General features: G+C 40.3%; 1 protein-coding gene across 4 annotated transcripts in view; it reads left to right on the forward strand.

Annotated features, from left to right (window-relative positions):
- The window catches only part of UBE2E2 (ubiquitin conjugating enzyme E2 E2), a 377,267-nt gene extending 369,733 nt beyond the window's left edge, over positions 1–7,534 (forward strand). For all 4 annotated transcript variants that reach the window (XM_078072299.1, XM_078072308.1, XM_078072306.1 and 1 more), the window contains one exon: positions 6,668–7,534. In XM_078072299.1, coding sequence (XP_077928425.1) covers positions 6,668–6,765 — 98 coding nt within the window. In that variant the 3' untranslated portion in view covers positions 6,766–7,534. The remainder of the gene's footprint in view (positions 1–6,667) is intronic.
- Positions 7,535–15,814: the final 8,280 nt, after the last annotated feature.

Below are 15,814 nucleotides of genomic sequence, written 5' to 3' on the forward strand. Positions count from 1 at the left end.
TTCATAATGCTTACCAATACTTTTTAAACCAGTGTTCAGATAGTAGCATTGAGTACAAATGATGGTATCGTGCCTATTAAATATGATGGCAACTTACATGATCTTTGATCTCCACAAGTTAAGTAAAGCTGGAAATGACATCAAAGGAGGCATCTGTCTGTTCAGTCTTCCAAAGACTAAAGCAGATTTTGGCTGAATACTGAGGCCAAAGCTAAACTTCAGTGCATGCTTGATAGTTATAATGTATAAAATGTTCCTTCATATTAGTAGGGAAAAAATGGACAAAAGACATGAACAAACGAATCACAGAGAAAGAAATATAAATAGTGAACAAACAGGAGAAAATGTTAAACCTTAGTAAGGCATCAAGTTAAATGCAGTTACAACAATGACAGATTTTTTTTTGTTAATCTAACAAAAAAATTAAAAAGATAGGTAATGCAGTGTTGTTGAGAATGCTCAGAAACAGGGTAAATTGTACATCCTTTGAGTGAAGGCAGTTTGGCAGTATTTACCAAAGTTTAAAATGTGTGTTCTCTGGTCCAGCACTGTTACTTAGAGGAATCTACCCCCAGAAGTATTTAACCATGTGCTCAAAGATTTATACAAGACTGTAATACTAGTTGTAATAACAAAAAATCAGATCAAATTTACGTGTGCATCAGGAGAGGAATGACAGACTGCTGAATAACCACAAAGGAATGCCCTGTGATTATTAAATATAATGAGCTAGGTCTATTTGTACTGCCTTAGAAATGCAACTGCAGTGTATTGTTACAGAGGAAAATGCAAGTTGCAGGATGTTTTTTTATGTGATTCCCATTTGATTTAAGCATAAATAAAGAAAAAAGTATGGAGGGATGAGTATCAAACCGTTAACAGGGTTACCTTGAGATGGAAGGGGTTTGGGGATGAAGGAAATTAGAGGGAAGAAGGTAATGTTTTTTACGTCATATGTACTTCTTTATTATTTGAGTTTATTATATGTGAGCATCTGTTACTTTTTCGTTTTATAAAAGATTAAAGAAAACTAAGCTAGACCAAATCACCAACAAAAAATTTCATGAAAGACAGAAATGAGCTACTTCACCTCATTACAAGGCAGATGCACAGAAGGCCTCCAGGGACTTGATGGGAAGCTAAAAGAATGGTGTTAATCACAGGCATAACGGAACGGCTGGCAAAGCGGTCACTTACAGCCTTGAGGAATCCAAGAAATGGCAAAGTGCAGAGCACAAATTTCAACAATAAAATAATTTTTTGAAAAATAATGGGAGAAAGTGAAAGAAAGCTCTCACAATCACTATCAGGTCCCTTTCTCTGATTTGCTGATAATTCACATCTAGAGAAGAAACTTCTGTGATGAACCAACTTAAAATGCTCGTGCTACACAGGGACACATGCATATGGAGTAGCTGCTATTTATGGTTACTGTTTTGTGTGTGTTCCTTACTTACTTGTCTTACGTTCTTCTGTCCGTACTTAGATCCACGCAGTAAACAGAGTTAACAAGAGGGAAACAGAGTGACAGGCAGAGTCCCATGAGGCAGGATTTTGTTTAGCACTAGTTCTCCAGTACCTAGAACAGAGTACGGACTCGGTAAATATTTGTCAAATGAATGAATGTGTAGGCTGCAGCCCAGTGGGAAATAGGGATAAGTAAACAGACAACTAAAAGGCAGTATTCTCAGTGCAGTGATAGAGGTAAGAACAGACAAAACAGAAATGGGACGCATAAGACTGCTAGGAAGCTCCTAGAAGACATCCTCAAGGATGTTGTGCTTGAGCTAAATGTTGAGAAATGAGTAGAAGCCTTCAAGCAAAGGAAGCAGCAGAAGTAAAAGTGCAGACCTATGAAAGAGCAGGGCTTGTTGAAGAAGCTGCAAGTTGTTTTTTCTGGCTGCAAGCATGGGGACGGGAGGCTAGAAAGATTAGGTCTAGACCAAAGATCTTGGGAGCCATACTAAGGACTTTTGGATTTTATCTGAAGAGAATGTCTTCATGAAGACAATCAGATTTATATTTTAAAATAAAATATGATGCATAAGAACACTTAGTTGCCAGTCTTTATTTTGAAAATAATAGCAGCAATTTTGTATGTGCATTACAAGAATTAATTCATTTAACTCTTACAGCATTCTAGGGAGTAGTTATTGTCTCTATTTTGTAGTTGAGGAAACTGAGGCACAGAGAAGTTAAGTAATTTGCCCAAGGTGACTCCGTTACTAGCGGAACTGAGGTACGCACCCATGCAGTCTGTATCCAAAGCCCATGCCCTTGTCCACTGTTCTGTACTATTTTTTGTTTGTGGTTTTTTTAAGAATATATATGTTTTCTTAAGAAAAGAGAATCCAGGGGCGCCCGGGTGGCTCAGTCGGTTAAGCCCGTCTGCCTTTGGCTCAGGTCATGATCCCAGGGTCAAGCCCCATGTAGGGCTTCCCATTGAGCAGGGAGTCGGCTTCTCCCTCTCCCTCTGCCCCTCCCCCGTTTGTGCTTTCTCTCTCACTCGCTCTCTCTCAAATAAGTAAATAAAAATATTTTTTTTTAATAGAAGGGAATCCAATTTTTTTCCATGTAATTTTTCCCGTATCACCTACCAACCAAGATAGAATGTTCTTTGACCTTGCAAATAGAATAACTCCGCAGTTCAGTAGTCTGCCTGTCTTTTCCACGCCCTTCTTGCCATATAGCTGCTGCTTATCCCCTTTAGTACTGATTCCTCTCTCCCCCCTTTTCTGGACAAGCTTTAAGCCATTTGGCTTCCAGGGTACCCAGTGTAGCCCCAGCCAGGAGAGAGGCAAGCCTAGAGGTGAAGTTGCAGGAGTCGTCTGAGCCTTTCTTTTCCAGAATCAAAGGTGCACAGACCACAGATCTTAAAAAAATGGGAGAGGGAGCAGAGTACTCGGTATGATCACCTTTTACTCACTTGCAAATAATCATGATGGTTATTCAGTCAACAAGCACTTACTAACCAGCTTCTCTTTGCACCTGGAACTGTGTAAGGAGGCAGAGGTGAGACAAGGAAGGAGAGAGTGGTGTGCTGCCCCTTGTCGATGGTCTTTCAGTCTTACACTTCCATTCAGGCTAGTATTTCATAGCTAGTATTGTGTCAACAAAAATGAAGGCATTTTTGTTAAACAGGTGAGGTGACGTGGTTTAGAGGTCTAGTTAATGAAGAGCATTATATACCAACTCTCACTCCCATGATTTTCCATTGCCCATGCTGTAAATCCTATTCCTCAGCTTCAGGGAATCTCTAATATATGCAGCATTGGTATTTGGGAGAATGAAGCGCTTAAAATCATCCAACCCTGTGCTGTAAGCATAAACATGCTCCTCTTTTCAAAAATTCATATAATTGCTGTGAACAAGGCAAAAAATGCAGAAGACTTAAATTTTAATTTACTTATCCACTGATAAATTTTGTGGGTTTTCTTTAGTAAAGAAGAAGAAGACTGATAGAGGATAATATCGAAGATCAGTAAAGATTTGGGAAAGTAGTAATAATGTGGAAACCCAAAGTAATAATGTGGAAGCCAAAAGGAATTTTTTCCTTCTTTTTTAGAAAGAAATTGTTAGAGAAATAAGCAAGTAATTTATGTTTAGAGACTGTTATTACATCCCTGGCGTAACTGTCCATGAAATATGAAACCTGTGTAAGAAGATTCATCTTTACTTAGCTTCGTAATTATAAATACACTACAAAAAGTGTGTCTTATTCCATTAAATTCACTGTGATAGTCATTCGCTACATATATATTGCATAGTTTTGTTTTTGGTTTTCTAATGGTATTTTGCTTTCCTTTTTTTTTTTTTTTTAAGATGTATTTATTTACTTATTTATATGAGAAGGAGAGAGAGAACACGAGTCAGGGGGAGGGGCAGAGGGAGAGAGAGAATCCTCAAGCAGAACTGAGCACAGAGCCCAATGCAGGGCTCGATCCCAGGATCCCGAGATCATGACCTGAGCCAAAATCAAGAGTTGGCCACTCAACTGACTGAGCCACCCAGGGGCCCCTATATTACATAGTTTTGGTTGACTAACTGACAATCTTAACTTTTATTCAGCAACACATTTTAGCACTGAGACATACTTGGTTAATAACATGTGATTTTTAAATTCCTTCATTTTATACTTTTATGTTTTTCATTTATACTTTAAAAAATTTCAGATTTGCATAAATTTGTGAAAGTGTATGCACAGTAATGTTCCTCACAGCACTGTTTATAAAGCCAAAAATTGGAAGAAACTTAAATGTCTCTAAACAAGAAGTTGGTTATTCAGGTGAATACTAAAAATGATGAAGTAGATTTGTAATTATTGATATAAAAAGTTATTTGCCATATAGTGAGTTTTTAACATTACAGAAGTAGACCATAAATTAATCTTTTTTTAATTGTGTGTTTAGAGAAGAATTCCAGGAAGATATAAGGCAAATGTTAACAGTACTTCTCTCTGAGTAAATTTACAGATGGTCTTCATTTACAGTTTTCTGTCTTGTGTATTGTTTGAGGCAGTTTTTATTAGTAATATTGCTTTTATAGTTAGCATGTATAATTTTACAGGTGGAAAAATATTCTTTTTAAAATCAAACTTGAAAAGGTAAAAGGAATCTAATGAAAGAAATCTAATCTTAATTGTTTAAGCATACAAAAAAACTTTGCACAATGCGTGTTAATTTTATCAGTGTTCTAACTTGTTTTGAGATTTTCCTCCCTTCTTCCCCTACTGAAATAATATTAACACTTGATTGTAACACCTTTTCCCACCCACAGCTTCCTGTTCCTTTTCCTTCATCTGTCCCCTTCTTCCTCCTTTGAGCTGAAATGACAGACCTGTCTTGTTCCCTATCTGCCCACACTGTGAGGATACGATTTAAGGCAGAGCATGAACATCACTGGTCATTCTGACATTAAGCCTATCCTTTACCTCAATCAGTGAGTTAGAAAGCACAGATGGATCTTTAGTGCATTTCATTAATACAGATACTGTTCAATTAAACACCTGTCTTGAGTGACGTAGATTCCAGCTTTTGAGGATACCTATTTTTTACTCAAACTTTTGCATTCTAGACTGCCAAAAATTGGAATAAGATGATTTTTTTTTCAAAGGTGGAGAAATGTGACTCAGACCTCTCTTTGGCCCTTTAGACTAAAGTCATTACTTAATCTGAACTGAAAAACCACATTTTTTTTAAGTATCTTAATCAGATTCCAGGCATTTGGTATTACTAGTTTAAATCTTCTTGAACCTGGTTGATTTATGTGATGGTGTCAGTTTCAGCATTTGGGCAAGTGAAGGAGAAGCACAGAGTGAGCAGAGAGGCAAAAGTTCTGAACAAACCCATACACTGGGTAGTCTGTTTAAATTGTGTGTGATATAAGTGAATGTAAGAAACTGGCCTCTCCCTAGAATAAATGTAACAAGCTTAGCACAAGTCCAAGAACACATGAGCAAGGTGTGTTAAAATGTGAGCAGCATCTTGTCAGTCAGAGAGAGGGCTTGGAAAAGCTTCAGCAGTACCAGCCTCAGCAAATGGTTAAAAGGTGGTGTTTCTGTTGCACCTCTAATACTGAGAAGGTATGACCATGAGTATCTTACCAGGTTAGTCTCAGAATCTTCCCACGTTATAGGTTGTATTAGACCACAGGCACACTTACTTACTTTTTTCATCTTTAACATATTGTTTGCTAATTTTGGTTCCTTCTTATCCACTAGATCTAATACACTCAAATTCTCAACACCAAAAGCAGAGGAAATAAAAATCAGGGAAGGAGTGAAGGTAGAGAATGAAGGGAAAGGGATGCGTTCTGGGACCCCCAGAAACCTAAAAAAAAAAAAAAAAAAACTTTATTTTTAATTGCTCTCATTTTTTTTTTCAGTCCTATCTGGGTGGAAAGCAATCTCCCAAGCAGCACATGGTGGGCCCTAGGCTCAGTGTGTGTGGGCTCCTGGCTCTACCGCTTACTCTGTCTTAGGCGGGTGACTTACTACCTGCCCCTAGTGTTTCAGTTTCCTGATGTGTCAGTTCCTCAGAGTTTTATGGAGTTAGTATGTTAAACTTTCAGGATGTGACTATTAGCTATTTAATATCTACCGGTATTTTTATAATAAAGAGCTATATGGATCTTGATATTTCCAAGTTTGGAGGAAGAAGTAGACCATCTTCCCCATTGTCAGTGGTTCTCACTAAGGTTGATGTGTTCAGCTGAGGCTCTTGAAGCCTCCCCCAATGTAGGCAGTGAGGGGTGGGAGTGCCACCACCTAGGGTCTAAGCCCCAGGGTAAAGGAGTTGGCCAGGCCATCGGAACCACTTCCCAAAGAGTTCTCCGTGAAACAGCTACCTGAAAACAAGCGGAGGGGGGTGAGAAGTGTGCAGTGGGAACAGGGAGAGAGAGTACGACCTGTCAAGAAATGACCAGAGCCATCAGTAAAAGGGCAAGTAGATGACTCTGTGGGCAGCCGGTGTGAAAAGTGATGTGTCACTGGCAGGTCATTTACAGGTCTTTGCTGAAGTGACACTGTTCCAGGTTAGAACAGCAGCTTCCTGCCACCTCTGCATCTACTCCTTGATCTAGGGCTAGCTTTCCAACACTCCTTTCCCCCAGCTTTGAAAGAGGAAGTGCTGCTGGTGTTTACTGACTCCTGACTCTGCTTCCCTTCCAGCTGACCCTCTGGTGGGCAGCATTGCCACACAGTACATGACCAACAGAGCAGAGCACGACCGGATGGCCAGACAGTGGACCAAGCGGTATGCCACATAGGGGCCTGCTGCTTGCTGCCCCCGCCGGACCTGTGCAAGCACATTCACCAAGTGCATCAATAGCCCTACCCACCCCTCCGGACCTCGGTTCTTATTTTCTTATTTTTATTAAATTCTGAATCTTTTTCTGATGGTATGTCATCCATCCCCCACTCCTTTCTCCCTCCCTCCTCTTCCTCCTTTCCCTTCTCTCTTCCCTCCACCCCCCCCCCAACCCCTGCCTTCTCAGTTTATTCCCTTTTTTGATTTCTATTAACTTGAAAGATTTGGGGTTTTTTTTCCCATCTTAACATGGAATGGGAACTTTTGTTTTCAGTGCAAACAATGTTGGATCTGTAATAGTAAGAGCTTTCTTACAAAGCTTTGTATTACTGTGTGGTTTTGTTTTTTGTTGTTTTATTTTGATTTTTTTCCTTTTATGTGATCTTTGGGAAAACACGAATTCAGAATTATATCTCATTTCTACTTAAATGTAGTGCTTAGGGTTAATTTTTTGTACTGAAGTCTTTATTGGTGGGTGCATGCTACTGGGAACAAGTTTTTTGTACAAAAGCTTCAATCAGAATCACTGTGCATTACTGAGACTCTGTTTATCACTAGCCTTCTGTCCCCCACACAGAAGACTGTTGGATTGAACAAAATAATATGTATTTTGATTTACTTAAAGTGCTTGTAAATTTCTTAGGGACCTGCCACTTTTGACTGTGGATCAGTTGATGTACACTTGTATTATTAAAGCACTCAATAAATCACTGTGGCTGATAAATGCACTTCTGGTAACCCAGCGTTTGCTCTGTATCCTGGTGACCAGCGTAGCCCTATGTGCAGCAGGGCTTGTCTAATTCAATTACAGATTCAAGTTTATTTTTCATCTGAAACCTCTAATATTTTGTAGCTGAGTTGCTTAGCATGTGGAATTTCTCCAGCTGTCAATAACCTGACGATTTTACAGTTCTTTCAGATCACAAATACTTTACATATTAGCTGGACATTACTTTCTCATAGACATCCTTTCTGTTACAACCTTCTTTACTCAACAGTTAAAATATGGGACTCCAAAAATACCTTCTAGTGAAAGTCAAGTCTGAGCTGACCATTGTGTTTGAACACTTTCGAATTTATTTCTCTCCTTTTTTCCTTTTAAGATTGTTATAGTGATTACCCTTGAGTTTTGATTTGGGTTTTTTCCCATAATTTTGGTGGAAGAAGTAAACTCAGTTGCGTCAATCATGGTCAACACATTCACTGACGAGGGTACGTCTGTCTGGCTTTGACCTTCAGACTATTTTAGGTATGTAGCTATAGGAGGCAGAGGAAACTTGTATGTGGTGCAGTTTGAAAAACATACTGATATGCTGATCGAAATTCAGGGTTCTTTGTGTTACAGGGCATATTGGAAACTACTGCTTTCACTAATTACAGTTACAAGCCCACCATACCAGTTGCTCTCATTTAAGGAACATCTTTACTACTAAATAGTGGAATTTACAAATGGAAATCATTCACCTCTAAATATTTCTGATTCAAATTTAAAATCTTTATTTGAAACATTTTAAATATCTGAGTCAAAAGATGCAGGTTTTTGTGGTTAAAGAGAAGTCCTAAAGAAAATATTGTTCAAATATTGAAAAGGTAACTTTTAAACCAGAGTACCTAGGGGTATTTTTTCTCTTTTTAATAATGATTTTACTATTCATTTTATTTGCAGACATTTTCCAGCATACCAGAGCACCATATGGTCTCTGTTCCAACTACTCAACTCTATGCTCGTAGCAAAGGGAACTACAGACCCTACGTGTGAATGGGCATAGCTGTGTTCCAATAAAACTGTTTATCAAAACAATCAATAGCCAGATTTGGCCTGTGAGTGGTAGTTTGCCAGTCCCTGATACGTAGAACACTATAGACGGGGGGGGGGTCAGATGTGTGTTTAACATCTCTTTCTTTTAAAATAAAATTAATATAATACAAGAGTCATTTTTAGGAAATTACCCAGAATGTGTTATTGTCTATAGACTTTCAGACCACAAAGGTTTATATTTACTTTAATACCTTAGATTTAAAATTTTAATCCTAAAAGCACTGAGCCATATTAATATGCAATCTTATTAAACTGATTTTTTTTGCTTTTGACTGATTAAACCAGACTTACGATATTAATACTGACTTTTATTGACAATGTTTAAATTCAGTTTGCTTTTCTTCTTTTAAAATGTCAACTCCAGGGGTGCCTGGGTGGCTCAGTTGTTAAGTGTCTGCCTTCAGCTCGGGTCATGATCCCAGGGTCCTGGGATCAAGCCCCGCATCGGGCTCCCTGCTCAGCCAGGAGCCTGCTTTTCCCTCTCCCACTCCCCCTGCTTGTGTTCCCTCTCTAGCTGTCTCTCTCTCTGTGTCAAATAAGTAAATAAAATCTTTTAAAAAAAAACAAAAAAGTCAACTCCAGTTGGACACATTTTAAGTGATATATCCAGTATATTACATCTACATCTCATAAATGGGTATACTTCAGATCATTTAAAAATGTGTGTTATTTGGGAGCCAGAGATCATAACAGTTCTCATAGGAAATCCTGTCACAAATCTATGTTTGCTTTCCCATGAGCCATCTTTAGATTTTATGTCAATTTGATAGGAAGTCTATAACATTTCTTTCCCCGTGTTTATGAACTCTAAATACTTAATGACAAACAAATGTACCCTCCCCTCAAAATGTGAAAGCTAGAGAAACTCCAGAGAGAGCAACAAATCCTTAGTTGAGTCAATCAACTGTTAAGCCTGTTAAGTCTAGATTCCAGATAACATGGTAATTTTACTTGGAATCTGTAACTGTAGCAGGCAATACAATTCCAGCTAAGTTTTCAAAAATGTTTGTAAAGTAAGATTTGGGAGTAGTTTAGCACTCAGAAAGCATAAGTCATTTCACTAATGATCATGGGGATAGCATTTCTAAAATTCAGGAGCGATTTTGTACCTTAATATTTGACTTTCCATGCCAGTTATTGCTAGTTATAGTATTTTATAAATTTGTTAAATAAAATGTTGGCAGATCCTTGACAGAGGCAGGACCACTGGTCATTGAGAAAGTAGTTTGAAATGATATTTATTGATCTTAAATAATTCAGAAGGTTTGGCCTTAATTTGTCATAAAACTACAAATAAATACAACATTCTTCATCTCTTCTACAGGAATCCACTGAAGATAGCAAGTGCAGAAGTAGTCGATCTTTTCTTATTCCAAGATTAGAGAGTCAACCTAGAAGTTCATCCTACAACACTGGTTTGGGAATTAGGAAGAAAGGAAATATTTATTCAGAATATACTGTGTATCACGCCATAAGTTACCTAATAAAACCTCAGCATAGCCCTTTGATGTGTAGGCTGCTATGGTCTGAAAATTTGTATCCCTCCCCACCCCCCAACCCTCGTAATTCATATGTTGAAATCTTAATCCCAAGGTGATGGTATTAGGAGGTGATTAGGTTATAATAGCAGAGCTCTCTGGTTGGGATTAATATCTTATAAAAGACTTATAGTCTTACAAAAGAGACCCCAGAGGGCTCCCTGTCTCCTTTCCATCATGTGGGGACATAGTGAGAAGTCGGCAGTCTGCAAACAGGAAGAGGGCCTTCGTTGGAACCCAACCATTCTGACACCCTGATCTTGGACTTCCAGCCTCCAGAACCATGAAAAGTAAATTTCTATGGTTTATAAGCCACCTAGTCTGTGGTGTTTTGTTACAACATTCTGGACAGACTGACAGTGGCCCTCGTTTATGCACAATGATCAGGGTACCAAAGTGAGATTTCCACCAAGCATGTGACACCAGAGCCTTGCTATACAAAACCACATGCACCTTTCTTCTAACTATGAGATCATACTATAGAAACAAATTGTCATAATTCAGCCTTAGAGTCAAGGTGCCATACAATTTCTAGGTAGTAAGAATTTTGCCATCTTCAATAATTGGGAAAAAAATGTTGAAGGAAATGTGGACCTGGTATTACGTGGAAGACCAAACAGCACTTCTAACCTTAGAGGTGCCACATTAAGACTTGACCAGCTATGGGAAACATGTCCCTTAGAAGACCCCCAAACTTCTCTGTATCTCAGTACTGCAGTAAAAGGGGCCATTAATTATTGCCAGGCATGGCAATTTTTAAATGTCTCTATAATAAGTTGTGGGGTTTTTTTTTAAAGATTTTATTTATTTATTTGAGAGAGAGAGCACATGAGACAGGGGAGGGTCAGAGGGAGAAGCAGACTACCTGCTGAGCAGGGAGCTTGATGCGGGACTCGATCCAGGGACTCCAGGATCATGACCTGAGCCAAAGGCAGTCGCTTAACCAACTGAGCCACCCAGGCGACCAATAAGTTGTGTTTTTAAAAAAAGGTATGTCCATAGTTGACACCAAAAACAGTTGCACAAAAAGCCCTCCCAGAGAATCCTGACCTACCTATGCATTTTATTTCAAGGTGGCTTTATAACACTGTCAAGATGTCCCTTCTGTATGGGTCTCTGGTATGTGGGGCGGAACCTCTTGTGCCATAGGGGCACACCCCGTGTCCTGAGTCCTGCAGCTGTCCTCAGAGGAAATCTGGAGCAGAGTATAGGATAACTATATTCTGAACCATAGCACTGAAAGCTACATCAGATCTGGAATGTCTTGGAGTTGACGCTCTCAGGGACTCAGGGCAGCTTGGCCTCTGAGGACCTGCTTTAGTAGTACACCCATATACCTGTGGGGAGCTAACCCACTCCTTGAGCCTGAAACATGCCCTCTCCACAAGGCACCTTTCACTCTCACATTCTACCGTGTGCACTGGTAATGTGGGTTAGGGTGAGCAGCTCATCCCAGTTTGGCCAGGACTTACTCTGGTTTTATTTAATTTTTTTTTTTAAGATTTATTTATTAGAGAGAGAGCACCAGTGGGGTGGGGAGGGGGAGGACAGAGGGAGAAGCAGACTCCCTGCTGAGCTGGGAGCCCGATGCAGGGCTCGATCCCAGGACCCCGGGATCATGACCTGAGCCAAAGGCAGATGCTTAACCAACTGAGCCACACAAGCACTCCCCGCCTTTTTTTTTTTTTTAAAGATTTTATTTATACCTGTTTTAAAACAGAGTTTGTCTCAGGAACCCCCTCAGTCTGGGACAAACCAGGGCTGTTGGTCATTCGAGCTTTTGTGCTAATACTAAATTTTAGCGTAAGTCTCAGGCATTGCACAGGGCCAGTTTGGAGGAGTGTCTTCCCTGATATACAGTTATCCTTTTAAAAGAGACGCACACTCTACAGTCTGAAGAATCCTCGCCACTCTCTATGGCTCTCACAGCCGGCCACCTTCACTCATTCCCTGGTTCGGATGCATATGAGTGATTTAAGCCAACTGCAATCTTCCTTTACATCTTCAAACATGACTCAAGGTATGTGTGCCCTTCTCTGAGGTAATCTTATGCACAATACACTTTTTGAGAGGATTTTCTTTACAGGGAAATTCCTGAATTTTATTTTATTTTTTTTTAAAGATTTTATTTATTTATTTGTCAGAGAGAGAGAGAGCACAAGCTGGGGGAGCGACAGAGGCAGAGGGAGAAGCAGGCTGCCTGCTAAGCAGGGAGCCTGATGCGGGGCTCGATCCCAGGACCCTGGGAGACCATGACCTGAGCCGAAGGCAACTGCTTAACCAACTGAGCCACCCAGGCGTCCTGAAATTCCTGAATTTTAAAATCTCTTAATGTATCAGAGCCGCACAGGAAAATGGAGGAGATAATGTGATCATGTCTCTCTCTTCCCCGTTTGTGAATCCACATCGTCAAAGTGGGGACAAACCCCAGCTGCTCCGGATCTCCTGGTGTCAGTCCTGGTTACAGAAAAAAACCTTACCCGGTCACCTGAGCATCTTTTGGAGCTGGTAAGAATCCTAACCCCACCTTTACATTATCCCCTTCTCCCACACAACATTAGGCTCTCATCCATCTTTTTTTTAAAAATTGGATGGGAGGTCAGAGTTCAGGATGACAATCACGTCCTGGTTTGTAGGAAATTTAGATCTCCTGAGAAATTCTGTCAAGCTCTGCAATAGAAAAGGAACAGATGCTTTACAGTTGGTACTACTGAGCACACAGAAACACCCAGCCAGACTCTTCTGTTTAATCTGTAGTGCAAGAGCAGTACAAAGGGGTAGAGAGAGGTCACGCTCGCCTGGTACAGCCTGCCTCTGCTGAGCTTGTCTAGAAACAACATGATAACATTCTTCATTGTTCAGTCTCCCCCTTGAAACTACTGGCAAACAAATAAATGAAGATGGCCACCGCCATGCAATTGGACAGTTTGAGCCTCTGTCCTTCAGATGGACGGCTCGTGACTACTGCATGTGCGCCAGGCAGCTTCCAACTACCATGACTTAAAAATCAGAGTAGCTATGGACAGTTATTCAAAACCTATGATGAGAAACTCCAGAAGCTGTTATTAATCCCCAGGAGACCCCATTCACTTTAAACAATAATGAGGAAATTACTTTAAATTCAAGCATGACTATGCATTTTTACTTAAATGTAAAACATCTGTCCCTATTAAAGAATCCCCAAATTCTTCTGTGTTCTTAGTGGTACGTAATAAAATACTAGGATGTACTTGTCAATCCAGATTTGGTCTGTTGGACTTTGGAGGAATGGTAATGTTATTGTTTGGGATTTTTTAAATAGTGCAGTAAAATAGAGAAAAAGTAGGTTTTAGATAAAAATACTGCTCTCTTGGGCACTGCAGAATTAGCCTAAAGACTAGATGTATTAAACTCCAAAATGTTTGTAAGCACCTTAACTTGATTTGTTTTATGGATTAAGAGGTCAAGGAGTAAGTTGCTGGGTCACCAGAGTCAAGAGAAATCAAAAATTTGTGCACTGGTTAAGAACAGAAATTTTGTCAGAATGATGATATTATTATGTATAGCAAGAGATTGAGAGTGTAGCTTCCATTTAGGGAAGATGAATAGGGAACTATAATTCCTTCTGAGGCAGAGTCTATAAATTATCCCTCATACACATTCTCCCTTTCTTCGTTTTATAAGTGGAACCGTCAAGTTTTTGCGGGACACATGACCACCTTAGCCAGGTCTTCCTGTAAGAGGTTCATTATAAAAAATGGTCCCAAATCTCAGTCCTTCCAGTATCCACATTTTTGCAGCTTCTTCCGTGAAAAAAAGGAGTCTTTCTTTTTCTTCACCCCCTGAATCAGAGCTGGCCTCACAACTTGATTTGGCCAGTGGACTGCAGGGGAAGTGGTCTTGCACCGGTTTCAAGCCTGGGTCTCCAGAGGTAATGTGCACTTCCCACCTCTCTTGGAACCCTTCCATGCCTTGAAAATAAGTCCCAGGCTAGGCTGTCAGAAGATGAGAGACCATGTGGAGATGAGCTGAGACAGTCCTAGACCAACCCATCCCCCACTATCCCAGATAGCCCAGCCAAGATCAGCAGAACCAAGTAACCTAGTGCTGACAAGCAGTTGCATGCATCAACCCAACTAAGACCAGACAGGCTGTCCACCTGATCCTTATGTTTGTGAGCAGTAATAAATGTATCGATTTCAGCCACAAAGTTTTGAAGTGCCCCACTACACAGCAATAACTAATACCAGTGCCAAAGGAAGTGAACAAAAGCGACGGCCGCAAATTCCAGATCTCATTCTGTAAGAGGAAGTCGCTGGCCTCACACTCCCTCTTTGCACTTTCCATGGCCTGGAATGTAGGTGTGGTGCTGGCGAGCCGGCTGGGACCAGGTCGACAAGGGCCGCACCCAAGAATATGGAGCAACAACGAGCAGAAAAAGTTCAGTTTTGAACATGTTGAGATTGAAGTGCCTCGGATACATCCAACTAGAGATGTCTGGCCACTGGACATACTGGCCGCACCGTCAGGAAAGCTTAGTATCCAGAATGTAGCTGTGAAGTTGGGAATCCATGTATGGGAAGAGATGTGATTTAGGAGAGGATGATGCCACTCAGAGTGAGTGTAAAACGGGTAAAATGGGAAGAGAAAGAAGAGCAGGAACAAGCCTTGTGGATGAACCACATGGCTTACCAACCGTCCCAACTCAAATATCCAGAGATGACATTTTAATACATTGACTTTAAAACATTTGTTTTAAAAATAATATAATCTATACTATTGGTGGGGAAAAAAATGCCATTGGCAGAGGAAATATTCTGAGGAATGACGAGGTTGACAGAGCAGCTAGAATTATCGATGGACCATAAGCAGAAGTGTGGGCAAAGTAGAGCTCACACAAGGGAAAACTCTCCGGGGTAAGAGCCCTTCCAGGGTTCACCTTCCTTCCTGCTTCTGAACTACAAGAACTGGGCCTGCTACCTTAGACAGCGAGATGATGGGGCTCCAAGACAGAGGAGCCTGGGTCCCCAATACCACAGAGTCCTGAGGAACTGTGACGTCCTGCCCAGACTTCCATACAGAAAGAAGTCCATTTCTCTCTTCTTTAAGCCCTGCTGTGTTGGGGTTCCTGTGAAGTTGGGAATCCGTGTATGGGAAGGCCTGATCATGCTGGAGAAAGTCATTCAAGCTGGATGACTAGTTTCAGTTTCTTTTAGCTCAGAGCCCCCATCTCCACATGGGCGTTCCACACTGGTCACTTTCCCCTGAGATGACCATTTCCATGATCTGGGCCTGATAAACATGCACACGAACCTCATGCTGATGGCTGCCTTTGGGGAGGGGAGGGACCAACGCTAGGGAGACAGACAAGATTTCAGTTTTACCTCTAATGATACGTTTCTTTTTTTAAGGAGCTATAAAGCCAATAACTATGACAAATGTTAACACATTTTGGGTGGTTGAAAACACAGGATGTCTGTTACATCATCATCTGGACTTTTCTATATGTAAATATTTTTCCAAATTAAAAAAAAACCTAATGTAAAAAACAGATAGTAAGCCTTACATAAGAGGGGATGAGGGTTTAGTTTCTGTGTGATATATTTTGGTAAGCTTAAGTTTTTTTATGATGAGTGTGGATTACTTTTGAAATCAGAAGGAAAATAAAGACA

The sequence above is a fragment of the Halichoerus grypus genome, chromosome 1, assembly GCF_964656455.1.
Source record: "Halichoerus grypus chromosome 1, mHalGry1.hap1.1, whole genome shotgun sequence".
NCBI classification, from domain to species: Eukaryota; Metazoa; Chordata; class Mammalia; order Carnivora; family Phocidae; genus Halichoerus; species Halichoerus grypus.